General features: G+C 39.3%; 1 protein-coding gene across 1 annotated transcript in view; it reads right to left on the bottom strand.

The window, feature by feature from the left end:
• Positions 1-317: 317 nt before the first annotated feature.
• The window catches only part of LOC144595268 (E3 SUMO-protein ligase RanBP2-like), a 72,826-nt gene continuing 48,007 nt past the window's right edge, over positions 318-25,136 (bottom strand). The window contains 13 exon segments of the mRNA XM_078402555.1: positions 318-1,303; positions 1,929-2,263; positions 2,507-2,599; positions 2,929-3,109; positions 5,157-5,299; positions 7,096-7,182; positions 9,238-9,469; positions 9,912-10,111; positions 11,885-11,956; positions 12,036-12,128; positions 12,210-12,281; positions 12,360-12,443; positions 13,217-13,357. Coding sequence (XP_078258681.1) covers positions 995-1,303; positions 1,929-2,263; positions 2,507-2,599; positions 2,929-3,109; positions 5,157-5,299; positions 7,096-7,182; positions 9,238-9,469; positions 9,912-10,111; positions 11,885-11,956; positions 12,036-12,128; positions 12,210-12,281; positions 12,360-12,443; positions 13,217-13,357 — 2,042 coding nt within the window. The 3' untranslated portion in view covers positions 318-994.

Raw genomic sequence — 25,136 nt, forward strand, 5'->3', positions numbered from 1 at the left:
CTGAGTCCGCAACGAACAGCGATCCCCACAATTTACACATACACCAAGCCAATTAACCTACATATCTGTACGTCTTTGGAGTGTGGGAGGGAACCGACGATCTCGGAGAAAACCCACGCGATCACGGGGGGAATGTACAAACTCCGTACAGACGGCACCCTTAGTCGGTATCAAACCCGGGTCTCCGGTGCTCCGATACCCAATTGAAAAGCATTGAGAAAATATAAAATTTAACGTTTATATCCCCACACTTAAAGTTTGCATGAATTTGAACCTAAAAGAAGAAACTGCTTAAAGTTGATACAGAATTATTCCTTTATTATAAATATGTATAAACTTATGGTTTTAACAATTTAAATTTACCAATTTAAAATTACAGAGCCAATCACAAACATTCGCAAATACTAGAGAATCTGTTAAATTTTACATTTTACAATTAAATCAGTATTTGCAATGTTGACAGCAGAACGTAATTCTTGACAGCAAGACAGTGAATCAGAAAATTCAAGGATTAGAAATGAAAAATATCCCGGTGTAATGTTGCACTAAAATTTTAACAGCACCAAAATATGCAAAATTAGGCAAAAATCTCATAATTCTGCTCCCAATATTCACTTTTAGAACTGGAATGCAATTACCAAGTTGCATCTCAATAATTCTCAAATATTATATTCTCAAAAAGGTTGTAAATACGACAATATTCTTTCCATGCCAATTGCCAGGTTTAAAAGCACTGCTCCTTTTACAGTTTGACTAAAACTGCAAGTGTTATAAAACCATGTTGTGTACGCTTCAGATTGATGCCACTGCTTGTTAATGTTTGTCAAAAATTTTATTCTGATACATGCAATATCCAATGAAAAAATGACATCCAAAGTTTAGACCAGTACAGTTTTACGCCATCGCAATATCCAGCATTACACCATTCTGAATCCTTAATGTTAAGATTTTTACATAAGCGTGCATAAGCACGGAGTGAAACCAGGTATTCTGTTTAAGATATTTGTCCACAATCAGTGATCATAATGGTGTTACTTGTGTGGCCATCTTTTGAACCAAACGTTTCAATTTGTTTCACAACATCCATGCCTTCTTTTACATAGCCAAAAATTACATGTCTCATATCTAAATGTGGGGCTTCTTTCAGCGTGATGAAGAACTGCGAGGTATTGGTGTCTGGGCCACTATTTGCCATAGACAACAAACCAGGACAGGTGTGTCGCAAAATAAAGTTTTCATCTTCAAATTTACCACCATAAATAGATTTTCCACCAGATCCATTGGAATTGGTGATATCACCACCCTGAAACAGAATGCAATTTGATTAGGTAACAAACGTTGCAAACCTACATTCCATCTAAAGTTTGAAACCTCATGCTGTTAATATTTCCTCTCAATTGCTGCATATTTATGCGTTGATCCATCCATTTTTACACTGCCTTCTGCTGATAGGAAGTTACAGCCCACCCCTTTGCAATATTTAAAATGCAAATAATTTAGAAAATAAGCTCAAAAATCAGGAACCACAAAGAACATTTGCAATTTAGCTGGAGAAATTGCTGAGAATTTATCCCTAGGAGTAAATCAGTGTCTTAGATTTAGAACATTCTGGCTCTTCTAGTTTCAATTCTTTTGAAATCTTTCAACCTATATAGTTTGAGCACAAGATCATCAATAACTGGTCACAATACGTAAATAGAATTCCAGTACACCTCTAATATTTATTTAAAGCATATTTGAATACTAGTTATTCACTCAATGAAGCAAAATTGGTGCATGTTAAATAACTTGGAACAGGTGGCAGTAGGAAGAGCGGGGCTTTATTGGAAACCATTGATGGGGACTTTTAAAATTAGATATTGGTACAAATAATCTAGATTTGGACAAAATCAAAACAAGTTCCCAAAAATAAAAGGTTTAATAAATACCTGGCAAACAAATCCTGGAATAACCCTGTGAAATATCGATTTTTTAAATCCATAACCCTTCTCCGCAGTGCAGAGGGCTCTGAAGTTTTCAGCTGTTCGTGGAACCTTATTTGCCAGCAGTTCCATGGTAATCCTTCCCAACATCTCCTCACCAGCTGATACATCAAAATAAACAGCAGGATTATTGTCATCTGATTGGGACATAACCTGGCATTCATCAGATTTCTGTAGCTGTGAAAGTGCTTTTTGACATTCTTCAAATTTATTTTTGAAAACAGCAGCCAACTCTGGAGTTTTGAATCGGACAGCAAGTTGTTCTATTTTTGCTTCGCCATCTGAAAAATTGTAAAAAGGTATATTACATTCCTATCTAATATTAAAAGATAATTAATATTATTTTGACATAATAATGAAGTAAATCATTTAATTCTAAAAATGTGTTTTCCCAGAGATTTTAAATATTTAGACTGGTGAATTCTAAAGTTTGTTACTGAAGTGCCCATAGAAAGTAATCATAACTAATAGCACAATTAAAAAAATAATTCACACTGTTTGATTAATGCAGGAGAAAAACTTACCAGTGTAATCTGCTGCAGTCCAGACATAAGAATTACTTGATGTATTCATTAATTTGAGCTCCATTTCATCAGTGATAACATGATTTGCACAGACTTTCATATCATATCATATCATATATATACAGCCGGAAACAGGCCTTTTCGGCCCTCCAAGTCCGTGCCGCCCAGTGATCCCCGTATATTAACATTATCCTACACCCACTAGGGACAATTTTTTTAAACATTTTACCCAGCCAATTAACCTACATACCTGTACGTCTTTGGAGTGTGGGAGGAAACCGAAGATCTCGGAGTAAACCCACGCAGGTCACGGGGAGAACGTACAAACTCCTTACAGTGCAGCACCCGTAGTCAGGATCGAACCTGAGTCTCCGGCGCTGCATTCGCTGTAAAGCAGCAACTCTACCGCTGCGCTACCGTGCCGCCTAAAACCTGTTCTCTCCTCATAAGAACACGGTAACATTGCTTTAAGGGGTTAGAGAGAATTTTAAGATCTCCAACTCCTCATTCTTTCCACTGTGAAACATTTCTGTCCCATCGGTACAATTTACATCTTTCCTTAAATATAATTTCCTCATCCTCTTCGCCAGATTTTGTTTCAACCTATCATCACAAAAACATTTGTTATTCTCAATATTTTCACAATATGGATATTTAATAGCAAATTCAAGACTCCTAAAATTAAAGGGACAATGACAGCCAGTAATTGCATTATATTAGTTACTGACCCAATTCTAGGATTTAACACACACGCACATACATATATTTATATTTAAAAGCAATTAAACAACCAAAATTATAATTGCAGTTAAATTTGTGGCATTTATTTAGAGCTGACAGATAGTAGTTAAAAATGTTACTTTAATTATCATTACACAATCATTACACAATCAGATGACTCAGCAGATTAACAAATTGGATATTGGTTGTATTGACTAGAAAATGCAGGTTTTATAACCAGTTGAATAACTTTAGAATTTGGAAACAGAAACAAAGCAGGTAGTATATGCCTAATCTTGATGTCTTAATTTACTCAAAGGAAAATAATTGTCAAAAGCAAAGAGGGGTGATAGATCATTGGTTGACAATAATTTAGTGATCCAAAACATGTGTTGCATAATGAGCAAGTTTCCAAACACACAGATGCTGAATCAGTCAGTTTGCTCTGTTGCCCGACTCCACTGATTTCATTGAAGATTTCAGGGCAAGCAAGGGGAAAGCAAATTGGTTAATTATGTTGCTTCAGTTCAATGTTTCAATAACTTAGAACAGTACAGCACAGCACCAGGCCTCTTGGCCTATAATGTCTGTGCAGAACATGATGCCAAATTAATCTAAATTCCTCTATCTGCATGTGATCCATATCCCACAATATCTATATCCAAATCCAAAACCTTCATATCATATCTGTCTCCACCAACCCTGGCAGCGTGTAAAACAACTTGTCCGGCACATCTCCATTAAATGTTGCCCTCTCACTTTAAAACAGCAATCTAGTCTTTGATATTTCCACCATGAGACACCACATCTGTGTCTCCTATAATTTGATATGCTTCTGTCAGGTCTCCCCTCAGCTTCTGATGCTTCATGTGATTAAAAAAAATATTTATATTTATCTCACCTTCTGCACATAAATTTCATGAGCAAATATTAATGCAGATCTAAAAATTTTGGGTAATGATTATCAATTCTGCAATGGTGAATTTCCATTACCTGAATGGTCACAATGCAGGGGTCATCTGTATCCAAATATGCCCAATGCAAAATTAAAACCAGAGATTACAGGTACAATTTCCCACATTTAATCGATGTAGATACCATTTAGATATGTCATTCTATCCACTAGGTGGGGCAAAATCATTTGGATTCATTGTCCCTTAACTCATTTTGATCCATCCTGTTAAATTTTGCTGTCACCACTTTCATTTCCCCAACCTCATCTCGCTTATTAATTTGCATGTAATGATCTCAATGCAAATTACTAACTTAACTTAAATCACTTTCAGAATAAGCACATCTAAAAAAAACCATGTTCAAGTAACAAGAAAATTGCTGATTGCACCAAATGGCAAATCTGTGCACCATCTTTAAGGAATGACCATGATAACTCAATCCATCATCAATAAATGATTTCCACACAGTGGAATTCTGTGTGTAGGTCAAATTCAAAATTCTTGCATTTTCCGTTCTAATCTTTTTTCCAAGATTGTTGTTGATTGCTCGAACAAGCCAGGGGCACTGAAAAAAACTCTACTGATAAGCCATGTGCTAGAGCATCTGCTTGTTTTACTTTGAAAACACACACACACACACCAATGAAGGAGGTCACTTCAGCTCAGCATAATAAACTTTAATTACAGCACTCTATCCAAGTAGATATCAAATACCTCAGTGCAGCCAGTTGAAGACAAGCTGCAACTTTTTAAATCATGTCATAGAAGAAAACAAATTATGGAAATATGACCATTAAATAATTTACTAATGTTAGAAAATGGATTATGATAAATCAATGTTACTTCAAATGCCAAATGCTTTCACAAACCGATGACACAAACCCAAGGTGACATAATTAATTAATTAAAATAATGTATTTGTTCTTGAATAATGCTACAGACACTGCCTCCAATAATGCATAATGTTTACTGTTTACCTCTGGTAAAGAAACTATTGGTTCAAAGTGGATCTCTTCACTAGATACTACATCAGTACCATCATCTTCATTATCACCTGGAGTTCGAGTCACCGCAGATTTAAAAACAGGAATGCCTGCATTTTCCCACACAAAATTGGTTTCTTTCATGAGAAAAAAAAGATGCATTATCAAGGGCATAACACAATAAAATACGACATCTAATTTACTTATTCTTCTTAGCCCATTTATGAACATACCACAAAGAAAAGTTAAACACACCTACACTGGCAATGAAAGTAGATTAGCAATTAATTGAGGCAGAAAAAAACGACACAATGTGCTGAAGTAACTCAGTGGGTGAGGCAGCATCTCTGGAGAACATTTTCAGGTAACATTTCGGGTCAGCGCCCTTCTTCAGATTGATGGTGGTGGTGGTGGGGAGATGGAAAGCTGGAACAGTCTATTCATAGACTACATATCCGCTTTCAATATCATTTTCCATCCAAGCTCATCTCCAAACTCATGGAACTTAGAGTCAGCACTCACCCCTGCAACTGAATCCTCAACTTCCTGACCAACAGACCACAATCAGTGAGTTTTGGTGACAAATCATCCTCTATGATGATCTGCAATACTGGTGCCCTGCAAGAATGTGTTCCCCATCTATACTCCTTATGACTGTGCAGCCAAATATCAATCCAACTTAATTTACAAATTTGCAGACGACACCACTTTAGTGGTCCAGATATTAAATAATGACATGACGGAGTACAGGAAGGAGATAGCACCAGGCTACGCAGTTCTCTAAGACAACAACAGAGATGGTTGATAGCTTCACGTTCTTAGAAATAAATATCAGCAGCAATTCGTCCTGGAACAGCCATATCAAAATAATGGTCAAGAAAGCACACCAATACCTCTACTTCCTTCGAAGGCTTAGGAGTTCAGCATGCCCCCAACAACCCTCACAACCTCTACAGATGCGCCATAGAAAGCATTTTATCGGGATGCTATGCCGTATGGTTTGGGAACAGCTCTATCCAAGACTACAAGAAATTGAAGAAAGCTGTGGACGCAGTCCAGTCCATCTCAGAAACCAACCTCCTTCCATTGGCTCCATCTACACTTCACGCTGCCTCGTCAAGGCCACCAGCATAATCAAGGACGAGTCTCACCCTGGACACTCCCTCTTCTCTCTCCCATCAGACAAGAGGTACAGAAGTTTGAAAATGTATACCTCCAGTTTTAGGGACAATTTCTTCCTAGCTGGTATCAGGCAACTGAACCATCCTCTCACCAACTAGAGTGGTCCTAACCTCCAATCTAGCTCATTGGAGACCTTTAAACTATCATTAATCAGACTTTACTGGACTTTTGTCTTGCACTAAACATTACACACTTTTTCCTCTGTACACCTTAGGCCACTTGATTGTAATCATGTATTGTCATTACGCTGACCCTGGATAGCACCCAACAAAAAAGATTTTAACTGTACCTTAATAATGATAAACTAAACTAAAAAGAGAAGCAGGACCAAGCCTGGCAGGTAGTAGGTTGATATAGATGGGGGCGGTTTTTGATAGGCAGATTGTTGGACAAAGGCCAGAGATGAAAAGGCAGAAGGTGTGAAACAAAAGGATTGAAGATTGGAACAATGTATTGGGGCATGAAATAGTAGATTCAATTTCTAAAAAAAGTGAGGTGCCAATAATCCGGGTTTCTTTGTCGTGTCTTGTGAAGGTCAGACCAGCTAGATAGGCAGCAGCTCAATCAGATCAACTGGTTTTATAAAAAGAATATGCGATTTAAAAGGCATGGAAATGCTTAGTTTTTCATTTAATAAACCACTATTTTACTTTGTTTCCTTAATGACGGCTGTTATTGTTCCAAATTACTGCTGTTATTGTTCCAAATGACTGCTGTTTTCAGGCAAATTATTAAAGTATTCAGAAATTACCTTTCTGTGCAAATGTGTATGCTTCATTCTTTGCCGCCAATTCTGCAAAGGAAAATCCTATCGAGTTAAACGTAAATATGCCATTCTCTGTAAAATAAAAAGAAAAATATTTCAAGAACAAATGTGACAAATTCATTAGTAAAAAGGTTGCAACCTAAAAACATAACTGATCACTAAATATTGACTGGGGATGCCACTAAACAGCATTCAGTCATTTTACAGTTTGAAATTGGCATTGTATTTTACTGTCATTTTAAACAGCTAAATTGCACAATTTATTTCAATGCATTCCATTAGAATCATAGTAATCCAGTAATATATCGACCAGATTTCATAACTGGGCTAGTCTGATATGCCTGTGTTTGCTCCATATCCCTCTAAGCCTTTCCTATCCATGTAACTGTTGAAATGTCTTTTAAACATCACTATTGTACCTGTCTCAACCACCTTCGGTGGCGGTTCATTCCATGAATGCACCAAGCTGTGTGAACAAGTTGCTGCTCAAGTCTCTTAAATTATTTTTTCCCACTTTAAATCTATACCTCTATCAGGTCACTTCTCCATCTCTATACTCCAGGGAAAAGAGTACCAGCCCACCTAGCCGCTCTTTACAATCAGCCTATCTAACTGTTCTTTATAATCAAGCCCTCTTAATGTTCTTGTAAAACAGAGGAAATGTGCCAATGGGAAAAAAATGCAAGAATTTTCTGTCCGTTCAATGACATTTCTAATTCGCTCGTTTCAATGCTACTTTGGGTAGGATTGATGCATGCAACCCCCCACGAGCATATTTTCAAAGTTAATTGACTTCTAACGGTGGAGATGGTAACATGGATCCCCTCGGAGTTGTGCTTCGCAGATAAAAGCAGAGCAGCTATGGCAAGAGAGAATGCACAATATGCATTCTCAAATCATGCCCTTAAAAGTTAACGAATGCTAATCTCAAAAATGACCAAAAGTTATCAAATACACATAGATAAACTTTTTAAATATAGATTTGCCACAGCACTACACAAAAATTACATCGGAGAAAACAGTAAAGTGGATTTTGTCCGTTATTTGGCAATGAAGAAAGCCAATGGAATGTTGGCCTTCATAACAAGAGGAGTTGAGTATAGGAGCAAAGAGGTCTTTCTGCAGTTGTACAGGGCCCTAGTGAGACAGCACCTGGAGTACCGTGTGCAGTTTTGGTCTCCAAATTTGAGGACGGATATTCTTGCTATTGAGGGTGTGCAACGTAGGTTTACTAGGTTAATTCCTGGAATGGCGGGACTATCATATGTTGAAAGACTGGAGCGACTGGGCTTGTATACACTGGAATTTAGAAGTATGAGAGGAGATCTTATCGAAATGTATAAGATTATTAGGGGGTTGGACACGTTAGAGGCAGGAAACATGTTCCCAATGTTGGGGGAGTCCAGAATAAGGGGCCACAGTTTAAGAATAAGGGATAGGCCATTTAGAACTGAGATGAGAAAAACTTTTTCAGTCAGAGAGTTGTGAATCTGTGGAATTCTCTGCCTCAGAAGGCAGTGGAAGCCAATTCTCTGAATGCATTCAAGAGAGAGCTGGATAGAGCTCTTAAGGATAGCGGAGTCAGGGGGTATGGGGAGAAGGCAGGAACGGAGTACTGATTGAGAATGATCAGCCATGATCACATTGAATGGCGGTGCTGGCTCGAAGGTCCGAATGGCCTCCTCCTGCACCTATTGTCTATTTAGAACGTTGTATGGTAATACCACACAACAGCGACGGAACAGCAGTTAGTTCCTTCTGCCATTAAAATGTTTGTTAATATCCAAAAACGTCCTGCTCCCCAATAATTAACTATAAAAGCAGAGATTTTTTTATAACAAAAGTATAAAATAATGATGACCCTGCAGTGCTGAATAAAACTTCTCAATCACTTTTTTCCCTCCCTTTGAAATTGTCACCAACATGCATTGTTTGTCCATTCTAATATTGCGTCTTTAGACCTAGTGATTCCAATCCACAATACCCATCAACTGAGGGTTCCCCACAAATTCAAGCACCTCCTCATTTACTGCCCCTCTAATGCTTTCTGGAAATGCACTAAAATTCTGTCACATTCAACAAAGAGAATAATTCCATATTAATTCATTCAATTTTCCCTTTTTGTACCCGCTGTGGTAGAATCAGGTTCCATAGCTTTTCTAGTCGATAAATCAATGGGCCTGCCATCATCTGATGCTGGAAATTCGGCCTTTAGTTCAAAATGTGTTGTGGAGTCTGGTTCAGCTTGTCCCATCACAGAAGCAGTAACTGGTGTAACCATTGTCTGTATTATGTTGTCATTCAACTGTGTTGTGGAAACAACATCAGTGGAGCTGCTGATCAGCCCTTCTTGTGCTCTCTGTACAAAAACAAAAATCACATTTTATTTATGGAAGGTCCACAAGCATTGATTATTAGTATGTGAATTAAACATGCTGTTGCTCCAATTAAACTCACTATATAGTACTAGATTAACAGATTCACTTGAACATTAAAGCAAACAATGACATGCAGTCTATTTTAAACCAAATATTACAACATTAAATAATCTGTCCAAAGTAACACCATTCAGTTAGAAAATGGAACTCCAGTAATATTAAATATCAAATATGAAAAAAGTTAACGTCACTGAAAATATATAGCCCCATTTCTGCGAGCTGACAATAATATCCATTTATACAAGAGGCAATTTGTGAAATAAGGAGCCAATATTTTAATAGGGCTATTTAACAATGGAAGTTCAAATACATGCAACACTGTAGAAATTATTCACGGATTACAAGCGAGACTTTTTATTTCACCTGAAATTCCCTGATCTTTCTAATTTCAGTCTCAAAGTTGTCATCTTCCTTCTCTCCTTCTGCATCACTGCTTAAACCACAAAAGAAGGTCAAAGGTAGCAACAATTTTTCAGCTTTCGACCTCTCTTCAGGAGTTGGCAACTTCTCCCACACAAGGATACAATCTTTATCACTGTCTTCCAGAGTATTCCCACTGGAGCCTACAAAAATAGCAGATGGTCACAAAATGAGGAAAAATTACTCCTAATCTTAGAAACAAAAACATTCAGCATTACTTAACATTTAATTAACCAAATTCTTAATTTGTCAGGGTGTTTCCTTCTAAAGGATGCTATTCCACGACACGATACACATTTCGTTGCATCCTATTGTTTTGCCCAAAGCTTGGGAAGCTAAGAACTGAACTTCATATTTGCAACATTTAATCAGGCCAACTTCACCAGTCCAAAAGCAAACAAACAGTAATTGGAAATCTGAAATAACAGACACGAGAGATACTCAGCTGTTCAGTGGCATCTGTGGAGGAAAAAAAGTTAAGATTTCAAGTCGATGACGTTTCATCAGCACTGGAAAAATTGAAACTGCGGAAATGATTGGGAGGGTACTAGGGTGGAGGAAAGGAGAATCTAAATGATAATGTGGGTGCACGCTGGTTGAATGTTGCCGATCTGTCTGGAGGATGTGTAAGTAGCTGCCGATAAATGAGAGCAGAGGTGAAAAATTGCATTTGAATGGTGAAAAGCAAGACATAGAACCTTATAGAAATCAAAGATAGCTGGAATCCCAGCTAGACGAGTGGTATCTGGGGAGACAAATAGTTACAGATTGACAAACTTGCATAAGAACTAGTCAGTTCTGATACAAATGCTGTTTATCTGGAATTGTTGAATTCAATATTGAATCACCATTGGAATACAAGTATAGATGGCCAAAAAAGGAGTTGGGCTAGGTGTAGATTGGAGAAATGAGAAACAATTAAAACTTCAGGATCACTCATGCGGATAGAATTGAAGCGTGAAGCAATGGTCACTTGTACTCCTTTTGGTTTCGGATTCGCTTTACTGTTTTTCTTTCCCCACAGATGTTGCCAGACCTGTTGAACATTTTCAGCGTTGTTTTTTTATTTTATTTTCAGTTTAACCAGCTGTTCACAAGTCAACTTTGCCTATGCTTATTCTTAGATCTCGATAGGGCCCCCATCATTCTACAGTGCTTCACTTAGTATCTGCTAGAGAATGGATCTTCCTAACATGATCTTTCATTGTAGATGACGTGAAGATTGCACATCCGGCAACAATTGTGTGGGTGGCTATTAGCGAAGGATAAAGTGAAATGGTAAATTTGGGGCTAATCAGTTACAAAATATTAAAGTTGACACCAAACTAGAGGTGGACAAATTCTGCCAATGATCCCAGTGGAGCAGAGGCTTTTAATGCTGAAATTGATCTCAATCTTCAAGGCCAGTTTCATGTTCAAACTCCATACCATCCTTAGCCTTCATTTATGTTCCATAAATCCACATGTTTGATGATACTGTGCCAACAGCATTCATGTATCAATTCATGCACCGTGGCCAACAGCATTCATGCATCAAATCATTTTCAGATTGGAAGCAGACAGCAACAATTTCACTCTGCTTTCAATCTGAAAATGATCCTGAGTGCAGAATTTGAACACTCGATACTTGAGCCAGAAAATTTACCCATGCCTCTACGAGTTTCTAAGACTGGACAGAATTATCATGAGTGTCATGCGTTATGAGTTGTTTTGTATCATCTCACAATCTATTTTCAAAACCCGTCAGTTGATCAATTTACACACACATCAAGAATTAATGAAACATCTGTGTCACAAGCTTTTAGCTAGTTATTTAAACATCAATATCTTTTTATTGCTAACACTGACAACAAATGCCAAAAATTTGGTATCAGGAATCCAAGTGGACAATTCAAAACTCTAGGAATATTTCATACCTATTGCACAGGACTTTTGCTCCTTCTGGTCATCAGCCCATAACTTGCTATCAGTAATTTCCAAGAATGTGCCTTGAATAGAAAAAATGCTATGAGCTAAACTTCTGCCATCCTCAAAATAACAAAGTATCTTTCTCTAGAAAATTTGTACCTGCTTCAGTGGAAACTTGTTGCTGAGATGCATCTGGATGGAACCATTCATCATGCTGATCCGGGTACAGATTTCCACCAAGACTACTATCAGCTGACATTTTAAGTATAAAAACCATAATTAGATAAGTTATTTTACTTTCAAAGGAGAGTTAGGATTAAGAAATGTTTCTACCTGCTGCAGGCACACATTCTGGATCCCTTGGCTCATCTGGATCAAGCTTTCCACCAGCTTCCAAGGTTTCACCTAGGTTTAGAGAATTCTAGCATCATTTAATCTGTACTTTTAATCTACAAGATGCCTTGCAACATTTTTTATTTGTACCTGCTACAGATGTTTTTTCCTTTCGTGGCTTATCCGGATACAGTTTTCCATTTAGCTTTTTAACTGCGGCTTCGTAGTCTTCATCTTAAAGAGAAATAATTGATGTAATTCAACATTAATTGAAATTTAAGACCAAATTAAATCTAATTATCAAATATGCCAGGCAAACCTGCTGGAATCTTTTTTAATGAAAAAAAATTGTTACGATCTGATCTAAACTGATTTCCATAAATAACCACATAATACAATTACACCAATAGTCATTAGTAAATGCATTAAAGCAGTTTCATAATTTATCTAATCTACATGGTGCAGCAGAAATTATGTTGGCTGGACGGCCCTCCGCATTACCATACACAAATTCAGACATACAGCAATACATTTCTGCACAGCAAATTATACGCAAACTGAATATGACAAAGGTCTACACAGGAAATAAGAAACAGATGGTGAAATGCTACGGCAGAGACCATTTGTGCAGAGAATTCCAATATTTATCCCAGGCAGCAAATAAAGGCAACCACCAATCGCAGAACAAATAATTGTAGCATGAAAAAGGGGACATAAACAGGAAGGAGGTTAGAGAATAGGCAAGGGAATAAGTTACGGACAGATTTAGAACCAAGAATGAAAGTGTTCAGTTTAGATAACACTCTACTAGAACACTACTGATACAGGTCAGAAGGTATTGGGAAGGAAGGGGCAAGTATGAAAGAAAAGAACAAATGTAAAGATGATTAAAAGTGAGATCAACATGGGAGGATGCAAATGAAAAAAAAAGATACTAAGCAAATTTTGAGTATTTAGTTTTGAACTAGGTATATTCCATAATGGACAGAAAAGTGTGCAGATCTCACCATCTTCATCATCATCACTAACATAGCCAGGTTTGTTCTTGTAGCAAAAAAACATTGGAGGAAGCTTCAGTTCTTTCGCAAGAATTTCTTGTTCAGGTGTAGGTGTTAATACAAAAACAATTTGTACTTCTTCATCTCCAACTAAAGGAGGAATTAATTGCATTAGTAAACAAAATCTGTAAGAGGACACAATCCAAATAATTATGATACAAAACTCACATCTCTTACAATAACAGCAGATGCACAGCAATACATGAAAGTTAATAATTATCTCAATATACCTTGCAATAATAACCAATGTGTAGTATGATAATTGTCCAATAGAAGAATAAAAAGGAAGATAATTTAGCAGATGAGGCTTATGAAAGGAAAAAGTTTAATGTAGATTTGGCAGCAGATGTTGAGCAGCGAAGATGGAAAGCAAGAGTAAGTCCGGTAGAGGTGGGTTGCAGAGGTTTCATAGTGCGATCTACTATGTCCCTATTTGGAGAACAAGGAATTTGCGGACAGCGTTTGCGTCAGGCCGTAAATACAATACAATACAATACAATACAGAGCTTTATTGTCATTCGATACCGAGATACTGAACAAAATTACATTTCCAAAGAGATGTTAGGCAGCAGAGCAAGGCTGCAGGTGGATTTAGTGGAGAAGAAACAGCGTCAGTTGGGGGCAGAAAGGAAATGTATTATGTGCGATGTGTGTATTCCTTTGTAAGTGTATTCCATGCAAGTGTATCCTGGTTTTGTATGCGAGGTTGATATTTGTGGCATTATGATTGTTTAATGATGGGTTAGGATAAGTGCATGACAGAATGTGAGTGTTTAGCACTTGTTTGAGTGAATTAATCATCTGTTGTTTCCTTTAATTACTCGATACTGGCAGCAGAGGTGGTGAGAGCAGGTATTGAAGGGGGTGGTTCTGGGACCCCAGAACTAACTGTTGAGTTCCCTTGAAGTGTCGTCAGCCTAACTCACCAAAACAACAGTGAAGGCCCATTTGATAACCCTAAATAATGTACTGGCAACTGCACCATCAGTCTTTATGAGCTTGCTAACATGAAGATAGCTTATTATTGCATATGGAGTTAGTTATTGTCCTATAGTATAAGTTTGTACAAGCAGTTTAGATACTACTTCAGCTTTGGGCTTAGTTTTCTTGGTTGAGCGCTTATCCTGGTGCCGTAGCACAAGTACTTTGTGTTTTAAGAGTAATAGTAATTGATGATAGAGAACTGGCTGGCAGACAGGAAGCAAAGAGTAGGAATAAACGAGTCCTTTTCAGAATGGCAGGCAGTGACTAGTGGGGTACCGCAAGGCTCAGTGCTGGGACGCCAGCTATTTACAATATATATTAATGATTTGGACGAGAGAATTGATTGCAACATCTCCAAGTTTGCGGATGACACGAAGCTGGGGGGCAGTGTTAGCTGTGAGGAGGATGCTAGGAGGCTGCAACGTGACTTGGATAGGTTAGGCGAGTGGGCAAATGCATGGCAGATGCAGTATAATGTGGATAAATGTGAGGTTATCCACTTTGGTGGCAAGAACAGGAAAGCAGACTATTATCTGAATGGTGGCCGATTAGGAAAAGGGGAGATGCAACGAGACCTGGGTGTCGTGGGACACCAGTCATTGAAAGTAGGCATGCAGCTGCAGCAGGCAGTGAAGAAAGCGAATGGTATGTTGGCATTCATAGCGAGGGGATTTGAGTATAGGAGCAGGGAGGTTCTGCTGCAGTTGTACAGGGCATTGGTGAGACCACCCCTGGAGTATTGCGTTCAGTTTTATTCTCCTAATCTGAGGAAAGACATTCTTGCCATAGAGGGAGTACAGAGAAGGTTCACCAGATTGATTCCTGGGATGGCAGGACTTTCATATGAAGAAAGACTGGATAGACTCAGCTTGTACTCGCTGGAATTTAGAAGATTGAGGGGGATCTTATAGAAACTCACAAAATTCTTAAGGGGTTGGACAGGCTAGATGCAGGAAGATTGTTCCCGATGTTGGGGAAGTCCAGAACAAGGGGTCACAGTTTAAGGATAAGGGGGAAATCTTTTAGGACCGAGATGAGAAAGTTTTTTTTCACACAGAGTGGTGAATCTGTGGAATTCTCTGCCACAGAAGGTAGTTGAGGCTAGTTCATTGGCTATATTTAAGAGGGAGTTAGATGTGGCCCTTGTGGCCAAAGGGATCAAGGGGTATGGAGAGAAGGCAGGTACAGGATACTGAGTTGGATGAGCAGCCATGATCATATTGAATGGCGGTGCAGGCTCGAAGGGCCGAATGGCCTACTCCTGCACCTATTTTCTATGTTTCTATGAAGTTCAAATTTAAGAAAGTTTAAGATATAAAATGGGACAGAAGAGCAATGTTTCAGTGGAAGTGCAACTAAGAAACTGTTGTCGCATATTATGTTAGGCATGGCGTCAGACTCCAAGACAAAATTCTGCTGGAACTTTCAACCTCAGAGTCTCGAGCATAAAACCCAGGTTCAGCTGAATGGGGTTTGGTACTCCATCTCTCCAAAACAGGGCAACACTATCGCAAAAGAAAATGTATGGTGGTCTCAGGTTATGATTGCCCGATTTATGGACATCTGTACATATGAACTAGCTCCCATATTATCCAATTTAAAAGTCCAACATACGTACAAACACTCATTCCCACAAATGGCAGAACTAGTTTTTTTCTCTCTCCACTTTTAGTAACAGTTCTTTCTTATTCGTCAGACTGCACAAAAACAGGCCCACTGGCCCAACTCAACCATGCTGACCACGATACCCATTTGACCATGTTTGATCCAACCCTTTGCTATACAAATACATGTCTAAATGTATTTTAAAATGTTTTTATTGAACCTGCCCTAACTACTTCCTCTGGCAGCTCATTCCATATATGTGGTACCACCTGTGCGACAAAATTGCCCATCAGGTTCCTCTTAAATTTTCTCTTCCAGTGCTTCTTCCGTCTTCTCGTGTTCGATTCCTTAACTCTGGGAGGGAAAAAAAAACTGTGCATTCACCCTCTTAGAAACATAGAAACATAGAAAATAGATGCAGGAGTAGGCCATTCGGCCCTTCGAGCCTGCACCGCCATTCAATATGATCATGGCTGATCATTCAGCTCAGTAGCCTGTACCTGCCTTCTCTCCATACCCCCTGATCCCTTTAGCAAAAAGGGCCACATCTAACTCCCTCTTAAATATAGCCAATGAACTGGCCTCAACTACCTTCTGTGGCAGAGAATTTCACATCTCTGAAATAAATTTCTAGAACAGACAAAAATCTTTTAATGCCAATAAGCATTTGGAACAAGGGGATAAATTTGTAAATACACAGTCGTTAGTTACAAGTTAAACTTCCCTCATACTCATAATATCCCAATACTACAAGCCAGTTGAATGTTAAATCGGAAGTCAATAGAAATGTTAACAAGATAGCCCATATGTTCTTATTCCAATTCACAATTGCAACGTTATACTTAAAACAGGGGACACTGAGATTGAAAATATATATTTTTAAATTTAGGTCAACTCTGCTTCATGACTGGAATAACTGTTGCAAATTGCATGGCTGTGGGACAAAAAAAGAAAACAGCAGCTGAATAACTGGCAAAAGTAACCAGCACAGATGAGCAAGGTAACGGAAAGTAGAGAAAGTTTGGAGGCTGTAACATGTCCAGGCTGGAGGCTGCATTGGGCCTCATAACAGGTTGTAGACTAGAGACAGAGCAATTAGAGAGGGATGGAGAATTAAAGCAGCAGCATTCGAAAAGCCAAGGTTACTCAGAGCATGGAAATCAGGTACTGTGCAAATACTAAATCTAAATTTGGTTTCTTCAATGTCAAGAAGACCACACCATGAACACCAAATGCTTTGCACTTAATTGGAAGTGCAAGTGAATCACTGCTTCACCTGCAAAGTATGTTTGGAAAAGAATGTAGAAAAAGTTTGCAAAGAATGTATCCAGGATGATACGTAGAGAAGAGATGAAACAAGAGGTGTTGTGTGCCTGACAGACACATGGAAAAGTGACAAATGGAAGAAAGTTCTGGTGGGGAGGGAAGAGAGGACCAAGGACTCGTGAAGGGAGCAATCCTTTCAAAATCTTGAAATGTGAGGGGAATGTGAGAACAGTGATATATCATATCATATCATATCATATACAGCCGGAAACAGGCCTTTTCGGCCCTCCAAGTCCGTGCCGCCCAGTGATCCCCGTACATTAACACTATCCTACACCCACTAGGGACAATTTTTTTACATTTACCCAGCCAATTAACCTACATACCTGTACGTCTTTGGAGTGTGGGAGGAAACCGAAGATCTCGGAGAAAACCCACGCAGGTCACGGGGAGAACGTACAAACTCCTTACAGTGCAGCACCCGTAGTCAGGATCGAACCTGAGTCTCCGGCGCTGCATTCGCTGTAAAGCAGCAACTCTACCGCTGCGCTACCGTGCCGCCCATATTGTGGGAGTTGACAGAAAACACAAAGGATGATTTATTAAAGGCAGAGGCTGGTGGATGTTCTTACCTTGTCCAGGAGAGAGAGAGAGTGAGGTGCAGGAAATAAATAAGATGCAGTCAAGGGCTCTGGCACTAATATAGAAGGGAAGCCATGATTCAGTAAAAAGGAAGACATCTTTGAGGCATGTGGGCAAACAGTCTAGTTTAGTTTAGAGAGATACAGCGTGGAATCAGGCCCTTTGGCCCACCAAGTTCGCACTGACCCGTGATCCCAGCACACTGACATTACACACACGAGGGACAATTTACATTAACACCAAGCCAATTACCCTACAAACCTGTACTTCTTTGGACAATAGACAATAGACAATAGACAATAGGTGCAGGAGTAGGCCATTCAGCCCTTCGAGCCAGCACCGCCATTCAATGCGATCATGGCTGATCACTCTCAATCAGTACCCCGTTCCTGCCTTCTCCCCATACCCCCTCACTCCGCTATCCTTAAGAGCTCTATCCAGCTCTCTCTTGAAAGCATCCAACGAACTGGCCTCCACTGCCTTCTGAGGCAGAGAATTCCACACCTTCACCACTCTCTGACTGAAAAAGTTCTTCCTCATCTCCGTTCTAAATGGCCTACCCCTTATTCTTAAACTGTGGCACCTTGTTCTGGACTCCCCCAACATTGGGAACATGTTTCCTGCCTCTAATGTGTCCAATCCCCTAATTATCTTATATGTTTCAATAAGATCCCCCCTCATCCTTCTAAATTCCAGTGTATACAAGCCCAATCGCTCCAGCCTTTCAACATACGACAGTCCCGCCATTCCGGGAATTAACCTAGTGAACCTACGTTGCACGCCCTCCATAGCAAGAATATCCTTCCTCAAATTTGGAGACCAAAACTGCACACAGTACTCCAGGTGCGGTCTCACCAGGGCCCGGTACAACTGCAGAAGGACCTCTTTGCTCCTATACTCAACTCCTCTTGTTACGAAGGCCAACATTCCATTGGCTTTCTTCACTGCCTGCTGTACCTGCATGCTTCCTTTCATTGACTGATGCACTAGGACACCCAGATCTTGTTGAACTCCCCCTCCTCCTAACTTGACACCATTCAAATAATAATCTGCCTTTCTATTCTTACTTCCAAAGTGAATAACCTCACACTTATCTACATTAAACTGCATCTGCCATGTATCCGCCCACTCACACAACCTGGCCAAGTCACCCTGCAGCCTTATTGCATCTTCCTCACAATTCACACTACCCCCCAGCTTAGTATCATCTGCAAATTTGCTAATGGTACTTTTAATCCCTTCGTCTAAGTCATGGAGTGTGGGAAGAAACCGAAGATCTAAGAGAAAACGCACGCAGGTCACTGGGAGAATGTACAAACTCCGTACAGGCAACATGCGTAGTGAGAATCGAACCCCAGTCTCTGGTGCTCTACTACTACACCTCTCATCATTGGAACAAATGTTTTTGGCACATTTACTCCTATGGTCTTGCCCTATAGAAGGGTATACTTTGTTCTAACCATCCCTCCTCTGCCATCCTTCCCTACTTGCTCTATATTTGTTGTTACCAAAGCTTTGGTAACAACACATACTCCGTTTTCAAAGACTCCATTTTCCATCTTCTCTCTGAGTTCCATTAATTAAAGTAAACCAACTCGAATGCAGTAAATTTAAACCATCAGCACGCCTCAAATTAAAACCATATTATTTTTACAATTTTACAGCTCTGCGGTGTTATAAACATTAGTGCTAAATTTCTGCATTGCATGGTCCAAAAATAAATTAGTAATTTAAAGTATGCATTTTAATGCTGCCATGTCTAGTAAGCACCAATCAGGAAGCTGGAAGCCATACTGCAGCAAAACAGAATACCAATCCATCTTAACTAGATTAACAATTATAGAAATCTTTGCACTGTCAAATTACATTCACATTATGTTAGAATTGAGAATATTAACTCTAAATCAGATCATGCTTGTTGTACATGCGTTTCCAAAGGCAGAAAATGTTCCAATCTCTCAGAAAATACTTTAAAATCAATTTGTTGAAAAAAAAGATAAAGTATGAAAGTTTATGCTTAGGCAAGCATCATGGGCATTCATGCAAAAATAATTTCATCGACAAAACCTCATGTCTGAACATCTGCACAATGCGTTTTATAGTCTTAAGCTATTTAATTTTATGAATGAAAATCAACATGTGCAGACCTATATTTAAACCCCATTCGACCTGCATGAAGAAAGTTGTGCATACTGACATTACCTTTCCTACTATTTATTCTGAACTGTAACTTCACTAAGAACAGCAATGTTCTCCCTTCTCAGTTGTCCAAACTCAGATTATTGCTACATTTTTTGCAAAATACATAAAAACATCCTGTGAAACAGATTGATACAAATTAATTTCCTCGTATAACTTCATTCCTGTTCACATCCATCTGCCCAACCTTGCTCCAACACCCATATACCTCCACAACTCATCTGATGCTTGCCAATTACAGGGCCCTCCACAATGTTTGGGGCAAAGACCTATCATTTATTTATTTGCCTCTGTACTCCACAATTTGAGATTTGCAATGGAAAAAAAATCACATGTGGTTAAAGTGCACATTGCCATTTTTATACATTTTGGTTTCATATTTATATATTTTTTCACTGTGTAAAATTACAGCAGTGCTTATACATAGTTCGCCCATTTCAGGGCACCATAATGTTTGGGACGCAGCAATGTCATGTAAATGAAAGTAGTCATGTTTAGTATTTTGTTGCATATCCTTTGCATGCAATGACTGCTTGCAGTCTGCGATTCATGGACATCACCAGTTGCTGGGTGTCTTCTCTGGTGATGCTCTGCCAGGCCTGCATTGCAAACATCTTAATGCTTGTTTTGGGGGCTAGTCCCCTTCAGTTTTCTCTTCAGCACATAAAAAGGGTGCTCAATTGGGTTCAGATCGGGTGATTGAATTCTTGGCCACTCAAGAATTGACTATTTTTTAGCTTTGAAAAACTCCTTCGTTGCTTGAGCAGTATGTTTGGGATTATTATCTTGCTGCAGAATGAACCGCCGGCCAATGGGTTTTGAGGCATTTGTTTGAACTTGAGCAGATAGGATGTGTCTGTACACATCAGAATTTATTATGCTACTACCATCAGCAGTTGTATCATCAAAGATAAGTGAGCCAGTATCTGCAGCAACTATTCATGCCCAGGCTATAATGCCCCCACCACTGTGTTTCACAGATGAGGTGGTATGCTTTGGATCTGGGGCAGTTCCTTCTCTCCTCCATACTTTGCTCTTGCCATCACTCTGATACAAGTTAATCTTCGTCTCATCTGTCCACAAGACATTTTTCCAGAACTGTGGTTGCTCTTTTAAGTACTGCTTGGCAAACTGTAACCTGGCCATCCTATTTTTGTGGCTAACCAGTGGTTTGCATCTTGCAATGTAGCCTCTGTATTTCTGTTCATGAGATCTTCTGCAGACAGTGGTCATTGACAAATCCACACCTGACTCCTGAAGAGTGTTTCTGGTCTGTGGAACAAGTTTTCAGGGATTTTTCTTTATTATAGAGAGAATTCTTCTGTGAGCCTAAGGTTTGGCTGATGTCTCCAACAGTTCTATTCTTGTTTCTCAGTCTCATAATGGCTTCTTTGACTTTCATTGGCACGACTTTGGTCCTCATGTTGATAAACAGCAACAAAGGTTTCCAAAGGTGATGGAAAGACTGGAGGAAAGACTAGGTCCTGAGATATCTCTTATACCTGCATTAAGGAGGCATTTAAACACACCTGAGCAATTACAAACACCTGTGGTCATGTGTCCCAAACATTATGGTGCCCTGAAATGGGGGGACTATGTATAAACACAGCTGTAATTTCTACATGGCGAAACCAAAATGTTTAAAAATACCCTTTAATAAAATCTGACAATGTGCACTTTAACCACATGTGATTTTTTCTATTACAAATCTCAAATTGTGGAGTACAGAGGCAAATAAATAAATGATGGGTCTTTGTCCCAAACATTATGGAGGGCACTGTACATCTATTCCACAATCGACTGCCATCTTTACCAAATGCTCATGGTCTCCAGGTTGACTGCTTTTCTCTAGGATTGTAATTGATATTTTTCCTCATCCTAACTGGTTTCTCCATTCTGAACTCACAGTATTAACATTTTCTGCATTAAAATGTCTCTGGGAAGCTCTAGGTGATGAGCGCTGCTGTCAATCACACCATTTGCCACCTCTGCTGCAGAGGTGATGGCTGATGCTGCTTTTGTTTTTCTTAACCTTAAAATTGTTCATTATTCATCCAAATCCCATCCAGAACATCCAAGATTAGATTTCTTAAAAATATCACTCTTCAATATCACTTTTTGACTTCATTCTCTTCATCGGAACCATTAAAATGGCATTTTTATGGCATTACTTCTCACAATCACAGTTGACAGATACTTGCCCCCTCTAATTTATCTATTTTGTGACTGAATTACAAACACTAGACACAAATTCTTTGACTGTACAATTTTATTTCAGAACCTGGCCGTCAGCCGCGTTCGACGTCACAATGGGACCCGCCCAAGTGACGGCCAATGAGGGGGGTGGGGGCACGATGGCCGCCAGTAGCGGGACCTGCCAGAGTGACGAGAATGGTGGCCAAAGATGGGGGTGGTGGGGCTGCTGAGCCGTCGATTTGCCGCTGTTGCTGAGCTGTCGAGCTGAAACTTTAATAAATACACCCCACCGCCGGGAGGATCGGCTCCCGTCCCGGCGTGCCCCACATCTGACCTTCCTCCCATGGTGCAGCGCGGCGGCAGAGGGCCAAACAAGATGGCCGTGGTCGCCGAGCTGCCACTGCAGGAGAGGTTTCCACCCAACAGGTCCACGGCTCGCTCTGGCCGACTCGATGACCGCCCAGGGCTGTGTTGAGTGGCTCTCTCTCCCCTTTCCTGTCACCCCTAACCAGCCCACCGCCCCGGGGAACACTCTCTGGCCGCCAATGGGTCCACGGATCATTAGTTGGGGAGGGTTGCCAGGCCCGCAGGAGAGGCTCGCACCCAACGAGGTTTGCTGCGCCCGCAGGTGAGCTTTGTACGTAGGGTTGCCAGGCCCGCAGGAGAGTTTTGGGTCATTTGGGGGAGGGTTGCCGGTCCAGCATGAGAGGTTTGCACCCAATGGGGGTTGCCGCGCCCGCAGGACAGATTTAGACCCAATGGGTCCACGCCGGTCGAGTTGTATTCTAAAAGCCTTAGCACTTTTAACAGTGGGGACTTCTTCAGAACTGCATTGTATATAGGATCATCGTTATCTTGTGATAAAACCTAGAATTTCTGCTTTTTTTCCCTAAAAAGTAAACAGCTGTGTTGCCCAGCAGTCCCATGAACTTTCTTTAAACAATTTTTTCACTGCACCGTCTACATTTTGTAAAAAAGACATCTATTTTTTGGCACTAAATTTATCTGCCATAATTTAACTCAAACACCCAACTCGCTATTGACATAATTTCTAAAAAAACTGCATACTTTGTCATTTCCAACTATTCTCAAGCCAAGTAAGCCAAGCCCAAGCCAGTATTTTCCCATCTTAAAGCTCCCTGTAATTCCACACTTACATTATCTTTTATGAAAAGATAAGCAATGAGAATAGGTTGCATAAAGTTGGTCTACATCCCTTGAAACGGCGATTTAATACATTTTTACGGCATTACAGAAGATGCAGACAAAAATGTTGCCATCAAAATAGTAAACACATAAGATAGACATGTATTAGAAATTTTAATAGTTATGCTTCATATGCTTAAGTTTAAGAGGATTTGATGGATAAGGTGTTGAAAATGAAAATGCTGGCATTGATGATAGAATTGCAGAAACCTGATGGGGTGCCCGATCCATGTACAAGACTGAAATAGTAATCAAAACTGTCATATTACGTGCATTTGGTTGGAGATCTATTTTATTTGAAATGACAATGGATAATACGTCAACATGACAAAAGTTGGGAAATATACAAAATAGGCTAGCCCCCTGTGCCATACGGTTGGCTGTTAAAGTAGAAAGTGTGGAAGAAATAGTCAGAACAATGTTAATATGATGGGTTAATAAGATGGCAGCTACCATAGTTTGAAATGTGACCAGGATGGCAATAGACATACTGACAAAGAATGATCAAAATGCCAAAAGGTGACGGTAGAGTAATGGGCTTGGATTGTACAAACTAAAGCAAACTAAAGGCTGCTTTTAGAACAACCATGGGACTGTAAGATACAAGGCAGATAATGCCTCGATTGAAGTGAACGTCCTAATGGACATCAAATGGAAGGGATGACAACCGAAGAGCAGTGATGGGCAAAATGAGAATTATAATGCAGATAAATAGTCAGTTAAATGCCAATGACACAGTCTTCTAGAGTATAATGAGAAGGAACACTAGAAGCAGGCAAATATAATATAAGGAATTGAAAGTGAGAAAAACATAAAACAGATGGAGCTCTAAAGAACACATGTAGATGAAGATAGTTTAGCAAACAATGTATCAATGTGGTAGTAATCTACAATGAATATGTAACAACACAAAGATCATGGTAATATCAGATCTTACAATGGTATACAGGGATGAACCAAAAGTACCAGCACAGTGAAAAAGAGGTTTTGTGTTACTTTGGAAAAGTTCAAACATAGGGAGCTGAGGAGCCAGGATATCTCACTCGAGCCATTTCAACCCACTTGCCACCCTAAAAAACATGCTCAATGTTTTTCACAAAAAGCCAAACAAGAAAATAGCATGCAGAAGTTAGATTGTGCAGTATATTATTATTTTTTAATTACCACTGCAGTAACATTCTGCAATTCTGATGCAAGATACCAGAAATACCTTTATTTCCACACCGTGGGACAGATGGACTGGTCCAAAAGGCAGACGGATTAGATTTGAAAAGACTAAAGTTAAACCCTAAAAATAAGAATCGGTGCATAAGTGCCTAGATGCAATTAGATAACAAGAAAACGAAGAATCTTTTTCAAAACCCTATTATTCTCCTCACACTTAATATACTTAAAAAACATTAAAATAAAAAGTCATTTGCTAATTTCCATAATGCTTTAAATAATTTAGAATGTTGTTAAACCCTACAAATGAACAAAATAGAAACATTAATAACCAAAATTAATCAGTTAAAACTCAGACTGGAATATACAGCAGAATACCAATATTTCTGAATGGTAAAAGGAAAATGCTTCGATTCACAATGTTCAAATCCCTGTTCTCTCATCCTACCAGATGTCCGAGGAAATGTTAATGTAATCCTTCTATTTGACAACACAAGTTTATGCAATCATAAAGCCTGCACCAAATACTCAATATCAGAAGAAATGCAAGAAAGGTAGAACCATTGAGAACCTGAATTTGATTGCGTTGGAAATAGTGTGCAATCCT

Source organism: Rhinoraja longicauda, chromosome 7 (assembly GCF_053455715.1).
Source record: "Rhinoraja longicauda isolate Sanriku21f chromosome 7, sRhiLon1.1, whole genome shotgun sequence".
Taxonomy (NCBI): Eukaryota; Metazoa; Chordata; class Chondrichthyes; order Rajiformes; family Arhynchobatidae; genus Rhinoraja; species Rhinoraja longicauda.